Source organism: Artemia franciscana, chromosome 20 (assembly GCF_032884065.1).
Source record: "Artemia franciscana chromosome 20, ASM3288406v1, whole genome shotgun sequence".
NCBI classification, from domain to species: Eukaryota; Metazoa; Arthropoda; class Branchiopoda; order Anostraca; family Artemiidae; genus Artemia; species Artemia franciscana.
In genome coordinates this window covers 6,267,729-6,284,177 of record NC_088882.1, presented here as the reverse complement: position 1 = coordinate 6,284,177, position 16,449 = coordinate 6,267,729, and the positions used below count along the sequence as shown (strand labels likewise).

At 36.7% G+C, this 16,449-nt stretch overlaps 1 protein-coding gene across 1 annotated transcript; it reads left to right on the top strand.

The window, feature by feature from the left end:
* Positions 1–2,102: 2,102 nt before the first annotated feature.
* On the top strand, positions 2,103–14,718 carry LOC136040367 (uncharacterized). Its single transcript, XM_065724624.1, has 4 exons — positions 2,103–2,234; positions 4,377–4,523; positions 8,516–8,652; positions 13,303–14,718. The coding sequence occupies exons 3-4, from the start codon at positions 8,554–8,556 to the stop codon at positions 13,735–13,737; spliced, it is 534 nt and encodes a 177-aa protein (XP_065580696.1). The 5' UTR covers positions 2,103–2,234; positions 4,377–4,523; positions 8,516–8,553; the 3' UTR covers positions 13,738–14,718.
* The last annotated feature ends 1,731 nt before the right edge of the window (positions 14,719–16,449 follow it).

The window sequence follows — 16,449 nt, the reverse complement described above, 5'->3', positions numbered from 1 at the left end:
ATCACTTTTGAAATATAGTTTTATGGAATACAAATTCAAGGTGGTGAGGGATGAATAATCCAAATAGTTGAAGTAAAAGAGGATATAAAATTTCTTGATAGTTAAAGAATGTTAAGAGGAGGTCTAACAGGCCAAATAACCCTGCTAAGACTAACATAACTCAGAATCATTTACTGATTAAAACCTAGTGTAACATTTTGTTTGTAACTAGGCTATTTTTTCCTTAAGAAGTGCCTCTCCTCAAAGTCATTGAAGGTCAGTGCCCTTTAGCAAGAAGAATTAGAAGAAGACACTTCAAATGATGCCTCTCTGGAAACAGAAAGGCAGTCGCAGAATCTGCTCTAACTATTGTGGCATCACACTCCTCTCTGTGCCGGGAAGCTCTTCGTTATGACCCTCCTGGACCGCTGTACCACTTTCCTCAGAAGCCAACAAAGAATCCAACAGGCTGGCTTCATGCCAGGAAGGTCTATAAATATTCACAATGCAGCAGCTGATAGAAAAGACTCGAGAATTTCAACAAAAAGTATATGTTGCCTTTGTGGATTTCAAGGCTGCTTTCAATTCTGTTGACCGGCAATCACTCTGGCTCATACTGAAAACGGTACTACCAGCTAAGTTTTGCAACCTTTTCGAGCGGCTCTACAAAGGGACTGAGAGCTGCGTGCAAGTCAATGGCAGGCGCAGCTCATCTTTTGAAATCAATACTGGAGTCCGTCAGGGTTGTGCTGCTGCCCCAGAACTATTTAATTGTGTCATTGACTACATTATGACTCGGACCATAAACCGCCTCCAGTTTGGGTTGCATTACGGTGATAGAGTACTTTCAGACGCTGACTATGCCGATGACCTTGCTCTTGTCTCCGATTCACCGTCGAAGCTCACAGAAGCCCTACAAATTCTTGCTGATGAAGCCTTAAAGATAGGGCTGTCGATTAATTGGCAGAAGACAAAAGTGATGTTTGTTCAAACCCGTAATTCGCCGCGTCCCCCGCCAGTCCTAATGGTCGGTGACAAACCAGCTGAGATTGTTAAGAAATTTACATACCTTGGCTCTATCCTCTCAAATGACGGATCAATCCTTAAAGATCTAATGCACCGAATTGCCAAAGCCTCAGCAGTAGTGGGAAGACTAAGCGCCCTTTGGAGGAAATCTTCTATCAGCCGTAGGACCAAGATGCGCATATACAGTGCTTCGGTGGGATCCGTGCTTGTTTACGGAGCCGAAACTTGGCCAGCCACTCGGTCTGTGCTTAGCACCGTAAATATAGCTCAAACAAAACGCCTTCGCCGCATTGAAGGACTACGTTGGCACGATTTTGTTAGCAACGAGAACCTCCTGGCGTTAACTGGTCAAACGCCCTTCTCAGTCCAACTCGCCCAACGAACACTACGCTGGTACGGACATCTCCTTCGCATGCCCCCCGACACTCCCGCACGAACGATTTTTGACTTTGATCCCGTGCTGCACGGCGGGAAACGCCCAAGAGGTCGTCCCCCAACCAGATGGAAGGACAGGACAGGTGCCTTCTTAGTCATGGCAAATATTCAGGAGGATGTCCACATCCTTGCAAGAGACCAGTCCAAATGGAGGCACCATGTAGCATCACTCTCGACGCCGGAAGCATTTCAGCAGGAGCATTAAGTCAAGTAAGTAAGTCAAGTCAATTTATACTTAAAATCCATTCCTGGCAGTTTATTCACCTAGCTTAGCCATCTTCTAAGTTAAACAGACTACCATCTAGAATTAAGGCTATTAGACACAGAGGATCAGTCAGTCAGAGAAAGTCTATCAGCCCAGATGATCCTATAGGAAAGTTTTGATCTTTTGAAACAAATTTCTAAACCAAAAATTGACTATATTTGGATGATTCAAGATTATTTTGACAAAGTTACTCTAAGTGTTAAGGAAGTTAAGTGTCATGCTACCTTGGATAAAGTAGTAGAACTGCACTTATTAAAATCTGTAACCAGTTATATAGTATAGCATACATATAGAAACGAGATTGATCATATTAATTACCTTAAATGACAGCTTAGAATGAATCTAAGGGTTCTTCATCCTTGTAATGCTCTGTTATTACTTCTGTAGGTTGTTTGATGTGGTTGGTTGCTACATTCAGGCCAAAGACTCAACAGCTTCCCAGTTGTGCAGGGATTCTTGCTGTCGCCATTCTTTGTCAAATTTTGCTTGAATGTACCTGTTGATGTAGCAGCCACTGCATCTTCAGACAGTTGGTTCCACAAGTTAATTACTCACTCGCTAAGGAAATGGCATCTTTCTTTTTTTTTGGGGGGGGGGGAGTATTTTTAACTAATAATTTGAAAAGAACCAGGATATTTTAATGTAAGAAGATGAATTCAAGAAGTAGCTTCTTTTATTGATACTACAACAAACTCAAATGTGAATGAGAGCTTTTATGATTGGTTACCATCTAGTAATTTTCTTTCTTTTAACATAAATTATCTTAAATTGCAGCTTGGAGCAATCTAAAGATTTCTCCTTGTAGAGCTCCAGAATGATGACTTGAATTGTGTCTGCACTTGTGTGTCTGTCTGTCTGACACTGTGTGTCTGTGTCTTCCCCCCTTTTTTTTATTTGATAAGTTTTAGACTGTAATACTTGACATAAAGCGCTGATTCGGCGCCACGCCCTGTGAAAGTCGTTTTTAAAATAAAAGTCTCTCTCTCTCAATTGTTTTGAAAGTTCTTTAGTGACTAGGTGCAATAACCCCAGTTACGTTTATACTTTCTGGAGGACCACTAAGCACTTAGCCTTTGTTTGGAACATCAATAGATAAAGAAAAAAAAAAAATAAAGATCAGATAGTCTATAAATGATGCTCAAAAGAAACTCAAATGCATAAATAGTGGATTGGTTAAGCAATATCTACCTATGTATGTATATACACATTTTGAGAGCAACCCCTACCCTTATCATTGAAAAATTAGTTTAAAAAAACTCACCAGGGAATGTTAGGAAGTGATGGCCTAATAATATGTATTTTTTGTTTTTACCCCCTCCCTCCTCAATAGAATTTCTTTTAAAAAACTCATCAGGGAATGTAAGAAAGTGATGGCCTAATAATATATATTTTTTGTTTTAACCCCTCCCCCTTCATTAGAATCATATCATTGTATATTTTTTTAACTCTATATCGTTTTCTTGTTATTACTGCTGTAAATTTCTCTTTACTGACTCTAAAGTATTCCAAGCAGTACATGGAATGTGCTTTGTCAAATTCTGCTGGATGTTAGGAAGAGGTTCCAAGCTAAAGCAACTCTATGAAATATTTTCAGAGGGAAAAAGATGCTTTTGCTGCCATTTTAATATTAGCTCCAGTCAACTACATACTACTGCAGAACTTGAAAATTACTTAGTTTTATAAGATTTTAATCCCAGACCCTGTTGGAGGCTACTTGTGCCTTTCTGGTAGTATGTAGCTGTCTGGTTAAAACTACTCTGTCTGTAGAAGAAGAAGAAAGTGTTGCACTCTTTCTCATAATTTTAAGTATCGTGCTCAATGTTTTTGATGTCTTACCATAGATCAACCTTGAAAAACCCTAAATTGAACTGAAATTATCTGTATTGGAAATTCTGGTATAAAAAATTGCAAAGTAGACACTAGATACTAAAACAAAATATTTTTGGCTTCAAATTAATGGGTATATTTGTTCTTCTTCATCATTTTGTTTTGGTATTTCTTCTTCATATTATATCATAATATTATATCTTGTTTGAGGCACTTGGAAAAGTGAAAATCAGCGTCCCAAGAAGATCTTTAAAGTTATTATAGTTTTTAGGTTTTTCTTAGAAGGGTTTCCTACCCCGTTCTCAAGATGTTGATCTTTTTCGTTGAATTTTCTACATTTTTCCTATAATTGGTCTTGTTAATTTTCCTTTCCTCCTTGACTGATTCCAGAGTCTAAACCAGGGTCTCACCAGATGGCACAAGTATATCCTGAAATTGACCCATTCTCCACCTCCTTTACTATGAGATCACAAAACCATTGGACTGGCATTTGCTTTTTAGCTATTTTTTTTTAGTTTTATATAATTGTCCTTTTTTAATTTTCAAAGCATTATTTTTTTTTTTTGCATTCTGATATTAAATAAATTGCAACTAGCCTATATTTTATAGTTAGTTACTTGTAAAATAGTATTTATTTTGTTTTGCTTTGTCTCTTGTTTTGGTTTATAGTGTGTTTTATTTGGTTTAATTTCTTTTCTTTTTACAGCAGATTAGAAAATTCAGTATTTTTTTTTTATTTATGGTACTATTGATAGTAAAAATTCCTGTTTCTATAAGTGTCTTACCAGTCAGTCTATGGAACAAATCATTTTCTATACACACTCTGTTTCTTGCCTCTGTTTAGGTTGGTGTCAGTTAAGACGTATACACAGAACAACACAAATTTTAAACTCTGAAGCTGCAGCCAAGAAAAAAGATACAAACACCAAAAAACGAAACATCTCAAATAGGCTAATATTTCCTGTGCTAACTGTCCCACAGAAGGAGAATGGTAATTATGTTCTATATATGTTTAACCATACCCCCAGGCAGGAAGGAAGGGTTTCACTCTCAGAATTCTGTCCAATGTGTGTCTCTCCCTTAATAGCGGGTCAAGTTTGTGCTTTTTTGCATAATTTTCATTTATAATTTTTTGTTTAATTTTTATCATTTAAAGAAATTAAAGATTAGCCTATCCTTTTTTAAATTTATGTATTAATATATATTTATTGTATTTTTCACTCTTTGGTTTTTGTTTTTCTCTTTGTTGGAGATTTAATGTTCTGGTAATGTTTAAGATTTGATGTCTATTTAAATTATTTTTTTTAAGTTTGCAGATTTAATTTTTATTATTATTACTATTGTGACAGGCTTTTACTTTCACAGTCTAAATGTTTAAAATGCGTTTTTCTAGGCCTTTTATCTTAAGTGCTTGCTCTCTTTATTGTAAATGTGACTCCATTATTTAAATAAAAAATTATAATGACATGTATTTGAACTTCAGTATGCATAGTATGCAAAGCCATCACGAATGGGGTGGAGGGGCATCCCCCTCCCCCCAATGTTCTGGTCGCTTGGTAAAAAAACAAGTCGTGCAAAATAATGAAGCAAAGCGCCTTGATTTTTCCGACACCGCTAAAAAATTTTGTTCAGTTAAATAAATACAACAAAAATACTGACATCTTCCAACATCTGACATCTGACAACATGCTGACATCTGACAACATACTGACATCTGACAAGTTCCAACAGAAAGTTGGAACTTGTTCAGCAAACACAGCAGTCTTACCGACTCCTGTCGTGAGTTTAAAAATGATGGCTCAATTTTCAATTTGGTTAAAAAAAGAGCATTAAAATGGTGACATGGTATGTACCAAAATCTGAATCTCGGTCAATAAATGCAGCGGTTTTACCGACCCGTGCACTGATTTTAATTATTGTATTCGTAATGGACGTTATGCTAATTATTAACAAAAAACAGTCTGTATTAATGACCAACCAATCGGTAAAATCCCTTGCCCCCTCCCAACATTTTGACTAGTTATGACCCTGATAGTATGGTGTCATGGGAAGTCTTCATAGACTCTAACTCTGCATATTGAAGGATATTAATTAAATGAAAAATAAGTGACAAGTAGATAAAATTAAAGAAAGTGGAAAAATTGTCCATTTTGAGCATTTGATGACAGTTGAAAGTAACTGATTGGTGTCGGTTTTTGAATTGTACATTGCAAAGAATATTGTCTTGAAGAATGTAATTTTGAATTTTATCCAATAAGCATTACTTTGTAATCATAACAATTACTGTTCTCGCAATCAAAGTTGAATGTTTTATAGACTTGAGAAAAAGTTGAATAGACTTATGTAAATATTTTAGTGGGCTATATTTTTTATATTATTTTCCTATAATTATTTCATAAAGCAAGTAGAGTGATAATTAAATTATAATTTTGAGCAAGATGTCAAATGTACAAGTTTTCGCTTCATTATTATTCTCTTAATCTCCTCTAGTTATTAATTTATTGAATTGACTTCCTTTGTGATACCAATAAATTTATTCCTGAATACAAAGAACCTTGCTGAACTGAACTTCAACTAATAAATGTATTAACATTTATTAAATTTTAAGTCAGTTAAAGAAAAAAAAGAACAACTTAATTAAAAAACGAAAAAACGCAAAAAGAACATGAAAATTGTTGAAATCTTTAGATTTTTGAAGAAGTGGGCATTAGGGATGCTAGTGCAACTAGTAAGCATTATAAACAACCAAATAAGTTTTATAAAAGTGCTTTTTAAGTGGTCTCAGCTGCCTGGTTTTGACTGGAGAAAAAAGAGAGGCGTCGGAAGCAGATGTCTCTTTTAGAAAGTCTTCTTTAGTCTTCTTTAGAAAGTCTTTTAGAAGTCTTCTTTTAGAAGTCTCTAGCGATAATTAAGAATATATTTGACTAGTCTAGAAGTGGAATAGTTATCACAGATCATTTCTCAGATGAATTTCGAAATTCTGAGATTTTGGGAGGGCAAAGGGGCTAGCAATGCTAATGCCCAAGCTAGAGTTTGGCTCGTGCATTTCCAACCCAATTAACAAATGTTATTGAGATACTCTAGAATCACTTCAGAGGCGTGCAACAAAATGCCTCAGTGGTCTCTACAATATCTCTCACCCCTTGTCACTATCCAAAATGAAAGGTCTCTTGTTCGTCGCTTTTGCCGGAGAAAATAGAGAGGCTTATGAGACAATAACATATTATTTTTAACAGAAGTTTAAAAACTATTGGATGGTTTTTCTTGCTTCTGTTCAAAGAATTCAAATTCGATTCAATTTGCATTGGAAATGAACTTTAACCCCCCACCTCCCTCCCCCTAAGCTGCGTCACGGCTGCAGCTCAGCTGCGAGATGTCTGGCGAGGTTTCATAGACGCGCTGTGCATCACCCATGGCTCTGGAGGATCTAAGGTAAGGATGGTTTCTCAAAACAATTTTTAACCTCTGGCGTCTTGCAAGGCTGTATTCTGTCATAACATCTGTTCAAATTGTTCCTGCATGTCAAACTGTCACTCATACAAGCTGAATACAAAGTCAAAATAGGTGGAGTCCTTGTTGACAGGTTTGGACATACCAACAGTATCAAATGTCTATAGTTGCAGCAAAACTCTAAAGACAGATGGACTGCCTCAGGCAAGTAACAAAACCCTTTGGCATGCAAATAAACACCAACGAAATCGAAGAAATGGTGGTGTCTGATCATGAGTAAGACAATACTCCCTCCATAACCATTGATGGTCAGATAGTCAAAACAGTTGACCATTTTATTTATCTTGAAAGCATCCTGACTTCTGACTAGCTCCAATTAGTTCTGCCTCAGGCATGTAATAAAACCCTTTGGCATGCACATAAACACCAACGAAATCAAAGAAATGGTGATGTCTGATCATGAGTAAGAGAATACTCCTTCCATAACTATTGATGATCAGATAGTCAAAACAGTTGACCATTTTATTTACCTTGAAAACATCCTGACTTCTGACTAGCATCAAATAGTTCTACCTCAGGCAAGTAACAAAACCCTTTGGCATGCAAATAAACACCAAAGAAAACAAAGAAATGGTGATGTCTGATCATGAGTAAGACAAAACTCCCCCATAACCATTGATGGTTAGATAGTCAAAACAGTTGACCATTTTATTTACCTTGAAAGCATCCTGACTTCTGACTAGCATCAATTAGTTTTGGCTTCAAGAGACTGTCGAAAATATTGAAGCATAGCCAATTTTTTTTTCTCCTTCTAGTTGTTGCTTATATTGTATACCCCATAAATATATTGCCTGTGAACTGCTATATGTGATTGCCTATATTGAATTTATTGCTTGTATAATAATTTTTTTTTCTTATCCCCCTTGTATCCCTGGCCATTGAGCCTTTCGAGGGGAATTATGTGTATTGTAATTCGATTTTGAATTGTATTTTGTATTGTCTTCTATTTAATATTAATAAACTTCTCTCAGAATTGTATTTTGTATTGTCTTCTATTTAATATTAATAAACTCTCTCTCTCTCTCTCTCTCTCTCTCTCTCTCTCTCTCTCTCTCTCTCTCTCTCTCTCTCTCTCTCTCTCTCTCCATTTTACCTTCTTCAAGTTTCTCCAGGTACCCATTAGTGCTGGGTCGATTCTCCCTAAGCTTATAGTATCACGCCACTGACCCCAGTCACAAGTAAATAATGGTTTTTAACGAACAGTCATCTGTATTTTTTACCCCCCCCCCCCCCTTTTATTTATTGAACTGTCTTTGTTAATGAACCTCGCAAACAAACATCAGCGCAGTCGGGAATTTACTGGTGGGTCTTGTTTCATTATACTTTGATTATCCCTGAGTAATTATAATTTGATACCCTATTTTATTTCCAATATACTACCCAGCAAAAAACCCAATTATCTAACACACTAATTTAAATTATAAACAGTATAGGGAAATTAGAATAAATATTTTAATTAACTTTTAATTTAAGTGAAAAGCATCACTGCCGTTGATTTGCGTCCAATAGGAATGTCTTGGTGTAAACTGGAAGATGGAAGAGTAACAAATTGGAATTATGAAAGCATTAACATCAGGGCATTGAATGACCATATGGCGATTCTAGAAAAGGTAAAATCTGTCTTCTTAGTAGTAGAATTAAGGTGAGGGTCCGAATGGTCTGGTAAGCTTACGGTTAAACAAAATCCAAAGTAATTTCTGAAATCCAGATGCCAAGTGAGGGTAAAAACACCTGTTCCTGCTGCAAGAAGAAGAGGACTAATCAAGTTCTTTAATATTGCCTAAATGTGAGCTGAATTTTTGATGAAGGATGCACAAAGGTTTGACCTTTGTGTCACCTTCCTCAGAACCTACAATCAGGTTCTACCTAGAGTCTAGAGAGCTTATGGTTAAACAAATTCCCAAGTAATATCTGAAGTCCAGATGTCAGGTGAGGTGGGAAACGTCTATCTGCTGCAACAAGAAGACGAAGAGAACCGATCAGGTTTTACCGTGAGCCGGGGGAACTTATGGTTAAACAAAGTTCCAAGTAGCATCTGAATTTCAGATGCCAGGGGAGGCGGAAAATGCCTAGCCCTGCTGATAAAAGCTGCAAGAAGAAGAAGAGAAGAAATCAGGCTTTAACAAAAGTCTGACGAGCTTATGGATGAGCAAATTCTCGAGTAACATCTACATTTCAGATCCCAAGTGAGGCGGATAACACCTGCTCATACTGCAAGATGAAGAAGAAAAGTAGCAGTCAGGTTTTACCATGAGTAGAGAGCTTACGGTTAAACAAATTCCCAAATAATATCTGAAGTCCAGATCTCCGGTGAGGTGGGACATGCCTATCTGCTGCAACAAGAAGACGAAGAGAACCGATCAGGTTTTACCGTGAGCCGGGGGAACTTATGGTTAAACAAAGTTCCAAGTAGCATCTGAATTTCAGATGCCAGGGGAGGCGGAAATTGCCTAGCCCTGCTGATAAAAGCTGCAAGAAGAAGAAGAGAAGAAATCAGGCTTTAACAAAAGTCTGACGAGCTTATGGATGAACAAATTCTCGAGTAACATCTAAATTTCAGATCCCAAGTGAGGCGGATAACACCTGCTCATACTGCAAGATGAAGAAGAAGAGTAGCAGTCAGGTTTTACCATGAGTAGAGAGCTTACGGTTAAACAAATTCCCAAATAATATCTGAAGTCCAGATCTCCGGTGAGGTGGGAAATGCCTATCTGCTGCAACAAGAAGACAAAGATAACCGATCAGGTTTTACCGTGAGCCGGGGGAACTTATGGTTAAACAAAGTTCCAAGTAGCATCTGAATTTCAGATGCCAGGGGAGGCGGAAAATGCCTAGCCCTGCTGATAAAAGCTGCAAGAAGAAGAAGAGAAGAAATCAGGCTTTAACATGAGTCTGACGAGCTTGTGGTTGAACAAATTCTCGAGTAACATCTAAAGTCCCAAGTAGAAACTGAATTTCAGATGCCAGGGGAGGTGGAAAATGTCTAGTCCTACTGTTAAAAGCTACAAGAAGAAGCAGAGAAGAAATCAGGTTTTAACGTGAGTCTGACGAGCTTATAATTGAACAAATTCTTGAGTAACATCTAAATTTCAGATCCCAGGTGAGGTGGATAACGCCTGGTCATACTGCAAGATGAAGAAGAAGAGTAGCAGTCAAGTTTTACCTTGAGTGGGGAGCTTACGGTTAAACAAATTCCCTGGTAATGTCTTAATTTCAGATATCAGGTGAGGTAGAAAACGCCAATTCTGTTTAAGGGACTCTGTATAACGGTACATTAGGCCTATATACCTTGTTGGTTTATTAGACATGACAAAATGTATAACATAATCTCCTGACACAAGGTTTGTTGCTCTGGCTCTGCGTTAGTGACAAAAAAAAATAGAAGATACAATTTTTAACAAAGAAACGGGTTTAAGGGTAATGAAATTCGATGTTTGTTTTTTTTAATCTCAAGTATTCTCAGTTTTTTTTCTGATTTTTAGGTTTTATTCTTCTTTTTATTTTGTGTTAGAGATTAGTGCGAAAACGAAAATGCAAAATTACATTTTCAAATGATTTTTTATTTTCCTTTCAATATCCATATTTTTATTGTTTGCTCTTTTGCTACTGTTTGCACTGTTTTACTTTTACTGTGTGGCTCTTATTTTTTTAATTGGTCTCATTATTTCGTTTTTTGGACTTTATTAAGTTTTTTCTTTCTGTTTTGCACGTATGATGGATGATTGGAGGTCTTGGTAGAAATTTTGTCATTATTCCGTGTTTTCACTTGCTGTGAGTTTCATTGTCTTATTTTTGTCCCTCATTCTTCTTATTGCCATCCTTTCGTTTCACTTTTGTTGGCTTTCTTGCTGTTTCTATTTGTTTATTTCATCTCTTTTTTTTATTATCGACTGGTTTAACACAGGAAAAACATTTGCGGTGTACACTGGTCTTTTTCGTTGGCTGTAGACTTGTCTCTTTCCTAATTATCTTTTCTGTCATTAAGGGTCAGTTCAGCTTTAGTTCTTTCGTTAAGTTCGTTTCGACGCGACACCATCTCCGACTGGTCGACGGGCCATTTTTTGAAATTCCTGTAGATTTGTTTTTGCAAGAAACTTTTACCATTATGAATAGCTGAAATAACAGTTGCATTTACCATTCCTGAATCAGCTTCAGCTGACAATTCTTCCTCACTTGACAGTTTTTTGTTTTTGTTTTTTCCAAACGTGTTTTCAAATTTAGGGTTACTATGGGCTAGCGTTCTTTACTCTGTTACAGCTACTGTTGCAACGATGATAAAGCTAATCAATATCAGTGAGTGCACATGTAAATGTAGACATAACGCCACTCTTGGTCTTGAAAGAGTCGTGTGAAACACAGCACCTCCAGACCTTGACGAAATCGTCAAAGACATCCGAAATTTCAAACAGCCCAAGTTCCTTTTGTCATGACAAAATTCACAAAGTTTTCTATCCCCACTGCTCCCCCTCTTTTGATTGTTAACCAGCTGCTGGTGTTATTTATATTATCCTTAATCACACTCTTGTCTGTTTGAAGGAATAATAGTTGGTTAGAATGTTAGTCTGATCGGTCTTGACTACGCAGTCATGTAGAACTTATCGTACCGATCCCCCGCTCAGCCCAGGAAATGCTTGATGCATTTATCAGCTTACCTTGGTCTTACCTTGAGCTTACCTTGGAATAAACATGAAGAAAACAAGAATCGCTGATTTCCTCCACCTGGGCTCTGAGGTCGACTCCAAAGAAGGATGCGCTAAAGATGTCAACAGAATAATATTTAGATTTCAAGCAGTTTTCACTCAGCTCCGTAAGCATCTCTAGATTCTTCGAGTGATTAGTTATGAACAAATTATTCTGGAAAAATGATTGTTTGACATAGGATGGTTCGATGTTTGTTCCATTGTTAACAGTGAACAAATGATCAATTTGACTATAAGAACAGTCCAACTTTGTCGTATAGAAAAGGTAAAAAGGTAAAGGATACGGCATTAGACTTTACAGTCAGTACCGGCGGCGCTGATCTCCGTTTCTTGGCCCTTCAGCGAGCAAGTGCAATGGGGGGTTGGGGGCCTGCCATCCTGTGCTTGTGCACACCCTTCCTGTTTACCTTCCCCAGATTTCTCCAGGTACCCATTTAGAGCTGGGTTGTCGGGTAGGATCAAACCTGACCCATCGAAGCAGCTCTGGGGCGCAACTTGGAAGTTTTCGACCGCTGTTTGCTTGCGTTCAATATTACCTATCCACTTGTCAGATTAGACTTCGAACCACGAAGTCTGCATACCTAGTTACAACATTGACAGATTTTCAAGCATGATCAAGCCCTACTAGCCTGGACACGCCTTACCCTATCTTGAAGATCGCTTCACTAAATAAATGTTGCTCGCTTAGCCCTTGACAACATGACGCAGAAGATAAGGACTGCTAACGAATGGGGGAGAATCATTTTGGTATTTGATTTCTTTTTCATCAACCTGCTTCGGCTTTTTCCCTCCGATAGCCACTGGAAAATTGTTTTGGGCATTCTCGATCCTGGCATGCGAATCACGTGACCTAAGAACCGCCATCTTCGTTGTCTGATCACTTCAGATTCGTCAAGTGTTAAATTTTAAAGCTCTGTTATGTTTTTCTTTTCAGGCATACTAGCTGAGAAAGTCTATATATGACTAATGTAAAAGAATAGAGAACCCTAACTAATTAGAGAAATTATAATGTCTTATTAAAATATCCAATTATTTATTTGATCAAATCCCTTATTTGATCAAGTCACCTAAATGGTAAATAAAGTACGAATATGTTTTTTATGTTAATAAAACTGAAAATGTGTCTTTTTCAGCTCTAAAAAGCTTTCTGCTCTCCAAAATTAAAAAAAAAATATGCTGCTATAAGGTTTTCAAAGTTCTCGTTTGATTTTTTTTTTTTTTTTTTTTTTTTTTTTTTACAGCTATCGATGGATCCAACATGCGAAATACAATAATTTATGTGTTTGATCTAAACATACTTCTTTTGAAAATATCATTTCAAGGAATAAATAATTTTGCTATTTGACTGCAGGAGGGACGCGGGGGGGGGGGGGGTATTTCCACCTACCCCATTAAGGTTGGTCTAATGAACTCTCCTTCAGAGAAATTTGATTGGTTGTAGCTATAACACGTACTTTTTTATTTCTCTACCCCTTTTAAAATAAAAAAATAGTTACCCCCCCACCCTTCTCAAAAAATGAACTTTCGTAGGCCTTTTTTATGCTCTGATATTTTTTTCAGGCACGAAGCCTTGTGGAGAAACTACCCAAATCTGATGCATATGTGGAGGAAGACAGGACGTTAATTAACAAAATGACCAACCCGTTATACCTAGGGATCTATTCTAGAAAAATCCAAGTCCATAGCTCTGTACTTACTTTAATATGTAATCAAAATCCAGAACCGCATTATGTATTTATGAAGCCACTGGTGGTACAACAGTTATATAAAATACAAGTGGGCGGTGAACGTTCAACAACTCAGAAAATTGTTTCCCAATTTTTGGAAGAAGATGACTCTCGTTTAAGTGAAATTGTGAGGAAAACGAAACCCTGTTTTGATGAGTGCCTAGTTGAAAATTACTTGAAACAAAAACATGAAGTTCGTGAAACTATGAGTACAGCGTTGCTGGTTGCGTTGACTTTTTCTAATGAAATTTTAGGCGATAACAGTTAATAATTAATTATTTATATTTTTTAGTACAAAGAATATAGGCAACTTGTAACGGTGGAAACTGACAGCAGTTTCGGCAAATAAAAATCATCTAGCGTTTAGCGACACTATTTTTCAAGTTTTGTAATCGTTTTTCTGTCAGGCACTTATATCAGACAATTATACCTGCTCTAATTTTGCCAATTAAACAAATTGAACAAATTATTCTTATTATTATATTAAAAAATACAAAGTGTTGCGAAGCGATAGATGGTGCTGAGTTTTTTTTTTTGTCGAGACTAGCATCACAACCCGTTCTTGTAAGCTACCCATAATCTTTAGTGGAGCATTCAAAAAAATACAAATTTTGAAACTTTTGTTTCAAAGGAAGAAGACGATTTTGAATGTTGAATTTCAGACGTGTGTTAGATATGGTTTCTTCGTTTTTATGTCTAAATATCAACGTTTCAAATCTGAAATCTATATATATAATATCAAATATAAGTGATGATGGACTTTTTATAATTTCAAAAATTGTTCCTCTATTTGTGGAAGGAAAAGTCCATGAAAAGGAAAAGGAAGTCATGTTTTCAAGATTCAGTCAGGCCTATTATAAAAAAAGGAAAATAATTAAATAATTAACTAATATATTAAATAATAAAATAGTAATAGTAATATTATAATAATAATTAATAAGTAATAAATAATAATAGTAATAATAAGCTATTAACAGTAATAATTAAATAATAATTAATAATAATATTAAATAAATAAATAATAATAAATAATAATTATTAATAATAATGATTTAAAAATAAATAATTAAAATTCACCGCTTATGCTGGGTGTTTTGTCACACAGTAGCGTTCTCAGAACGTTCAACAGAACGTTCTCAAGTTTCAGTCATGTTTAAATAATAAAATTGGAATAACCAATATCGTCCCTCATCTTACTTATCCTGACTTCCACCGTGGAAAAAGTGGAGTGGCTAAAATAAAATAAATTTTTAAATCAACTATAAGATATAAAACATTGCTCTCTAAATCACTGGCATTAACTAATTAATGTGCAACTAAATTAATAAATGAAGGTGACCAGATCTAGATGCTTATGCTTAGACAGATGTAATATCTACCTGGTTTTATTTCATCACCATTGAAAACCAACTAGGTTCTACTCCACAAATTTCAACTGATTTTGAAATGACTCGTAATTATGTATAGACTCATAATCTTAACGATTTTAAAGAAAGAAGTTTTTCCAACTGAAAGTGAAGACCAACAGTAAAACTTATAACGAACAGAAATTATTCCGTATACAAGGGGGATGGCCTCTCCTCAGTATCTCGCTCTTAACGCTAAAGTATTTTTGAACTTTTAAAACAGCTTCTTATTCTAATTAAACAGCCCTTGTGTTTCAAAAGCAATGTTGCTTGGCAGTTTTCATGGCCTAATTAATTTTTTTTGCAGATGGACGGTTATTTCGGAAAAAATAAAAAATGAGGTATTTTTAACTTACGAACGGGTGATGGGATCTTAATGAAATTTGACATTTAGAAGGATATCGTGTCTCAGAGCTCTTATCTTAAATCCCGACCGGACCCGGTGACATTGGGGGGAGTTGGAGGGAGAAACCTAAAATCTTGGAAAACGCTTATAGTGGAGGGGTTAGAGCAGAATGGAGGGAAAAAATAAGAAAAAATCCTAGATACGTGATTAACATAATCGGAACAAATCCGCTCTCTTTGGGGGAGTTGGGGGGGGGGGGGTTAACTTTGAAAAATTAGAAAACAAGAGGTATTTTTAACTTACGAAGGAGCGATTTCACATTTAGAAGAACTTCGTAACTCAGATGTCTTATTTTAAATCCTGACCGGATCCAGTCATTGGGGGAGTTTGGGGGGAGCTGGAAATCTTGGAAAACGCTTAGAGTGGAGAGATCAGGATGAAACTTAGTGGGAAGAATAAGCACAATTCCAAGATACTTGACTCACAAAACCGGACTGGATCCGCGCTCTTGGGGGGGGGGGGGGTATTTCGGAAAAATGAGGCATTTGTAACTTACGAACGGGTGATCAGATCTTAATGAAAATTGATATTTAGAAGGATCTTGTGCTTCAGCGCTGTTATTTTAAACCCCGACCAGATCTGGTGACAGAGGGGGAGATGGAGGGGCAAACCGGAAATCTCGGAAAACGTGAAAATTGAGGTATCTTTATCTTACGAATGGGTGATCGGATCTTAATGAAACTTGATATATAGAAAGATCTTATATCTCAGATGCTCCATTTTCAGTTCGAATCGGATCCGGGACATGGGGGGTTGGAGGGGGGAAACAGAAATCTTGGAAACCGGAAATTTTGGAAAACGCTTAGAGTGGAGAGATAGGGATGAAACTTGATGGGAAGAATAAGCCCAAGTTCTAGAAACGTGATTGACATAATTGGAACGGATCCACTCTCTTTGGGGTAGTTGGGGGGGGATATCCGGTGTTTTTGCGAGTTCGGTGCTTCTGGACGTGCTAGGACGATGAAAATTGGTAGGCGTGTCAGGGACCTGCACAAATTGGCTTAATAACAGTCGTTTCATCGATTCGACCATCTGGGGGGCTGGAGGGAGAGGAAAAATAAAAAAATGAGGTATTTTTAACTTACGAATGGGTGATTGGATCTTAATGAAATTTGATATTTAGAAGGACCTCGTGTCAAAGAGCTCTTATTTTAAATCCCGACCGTAC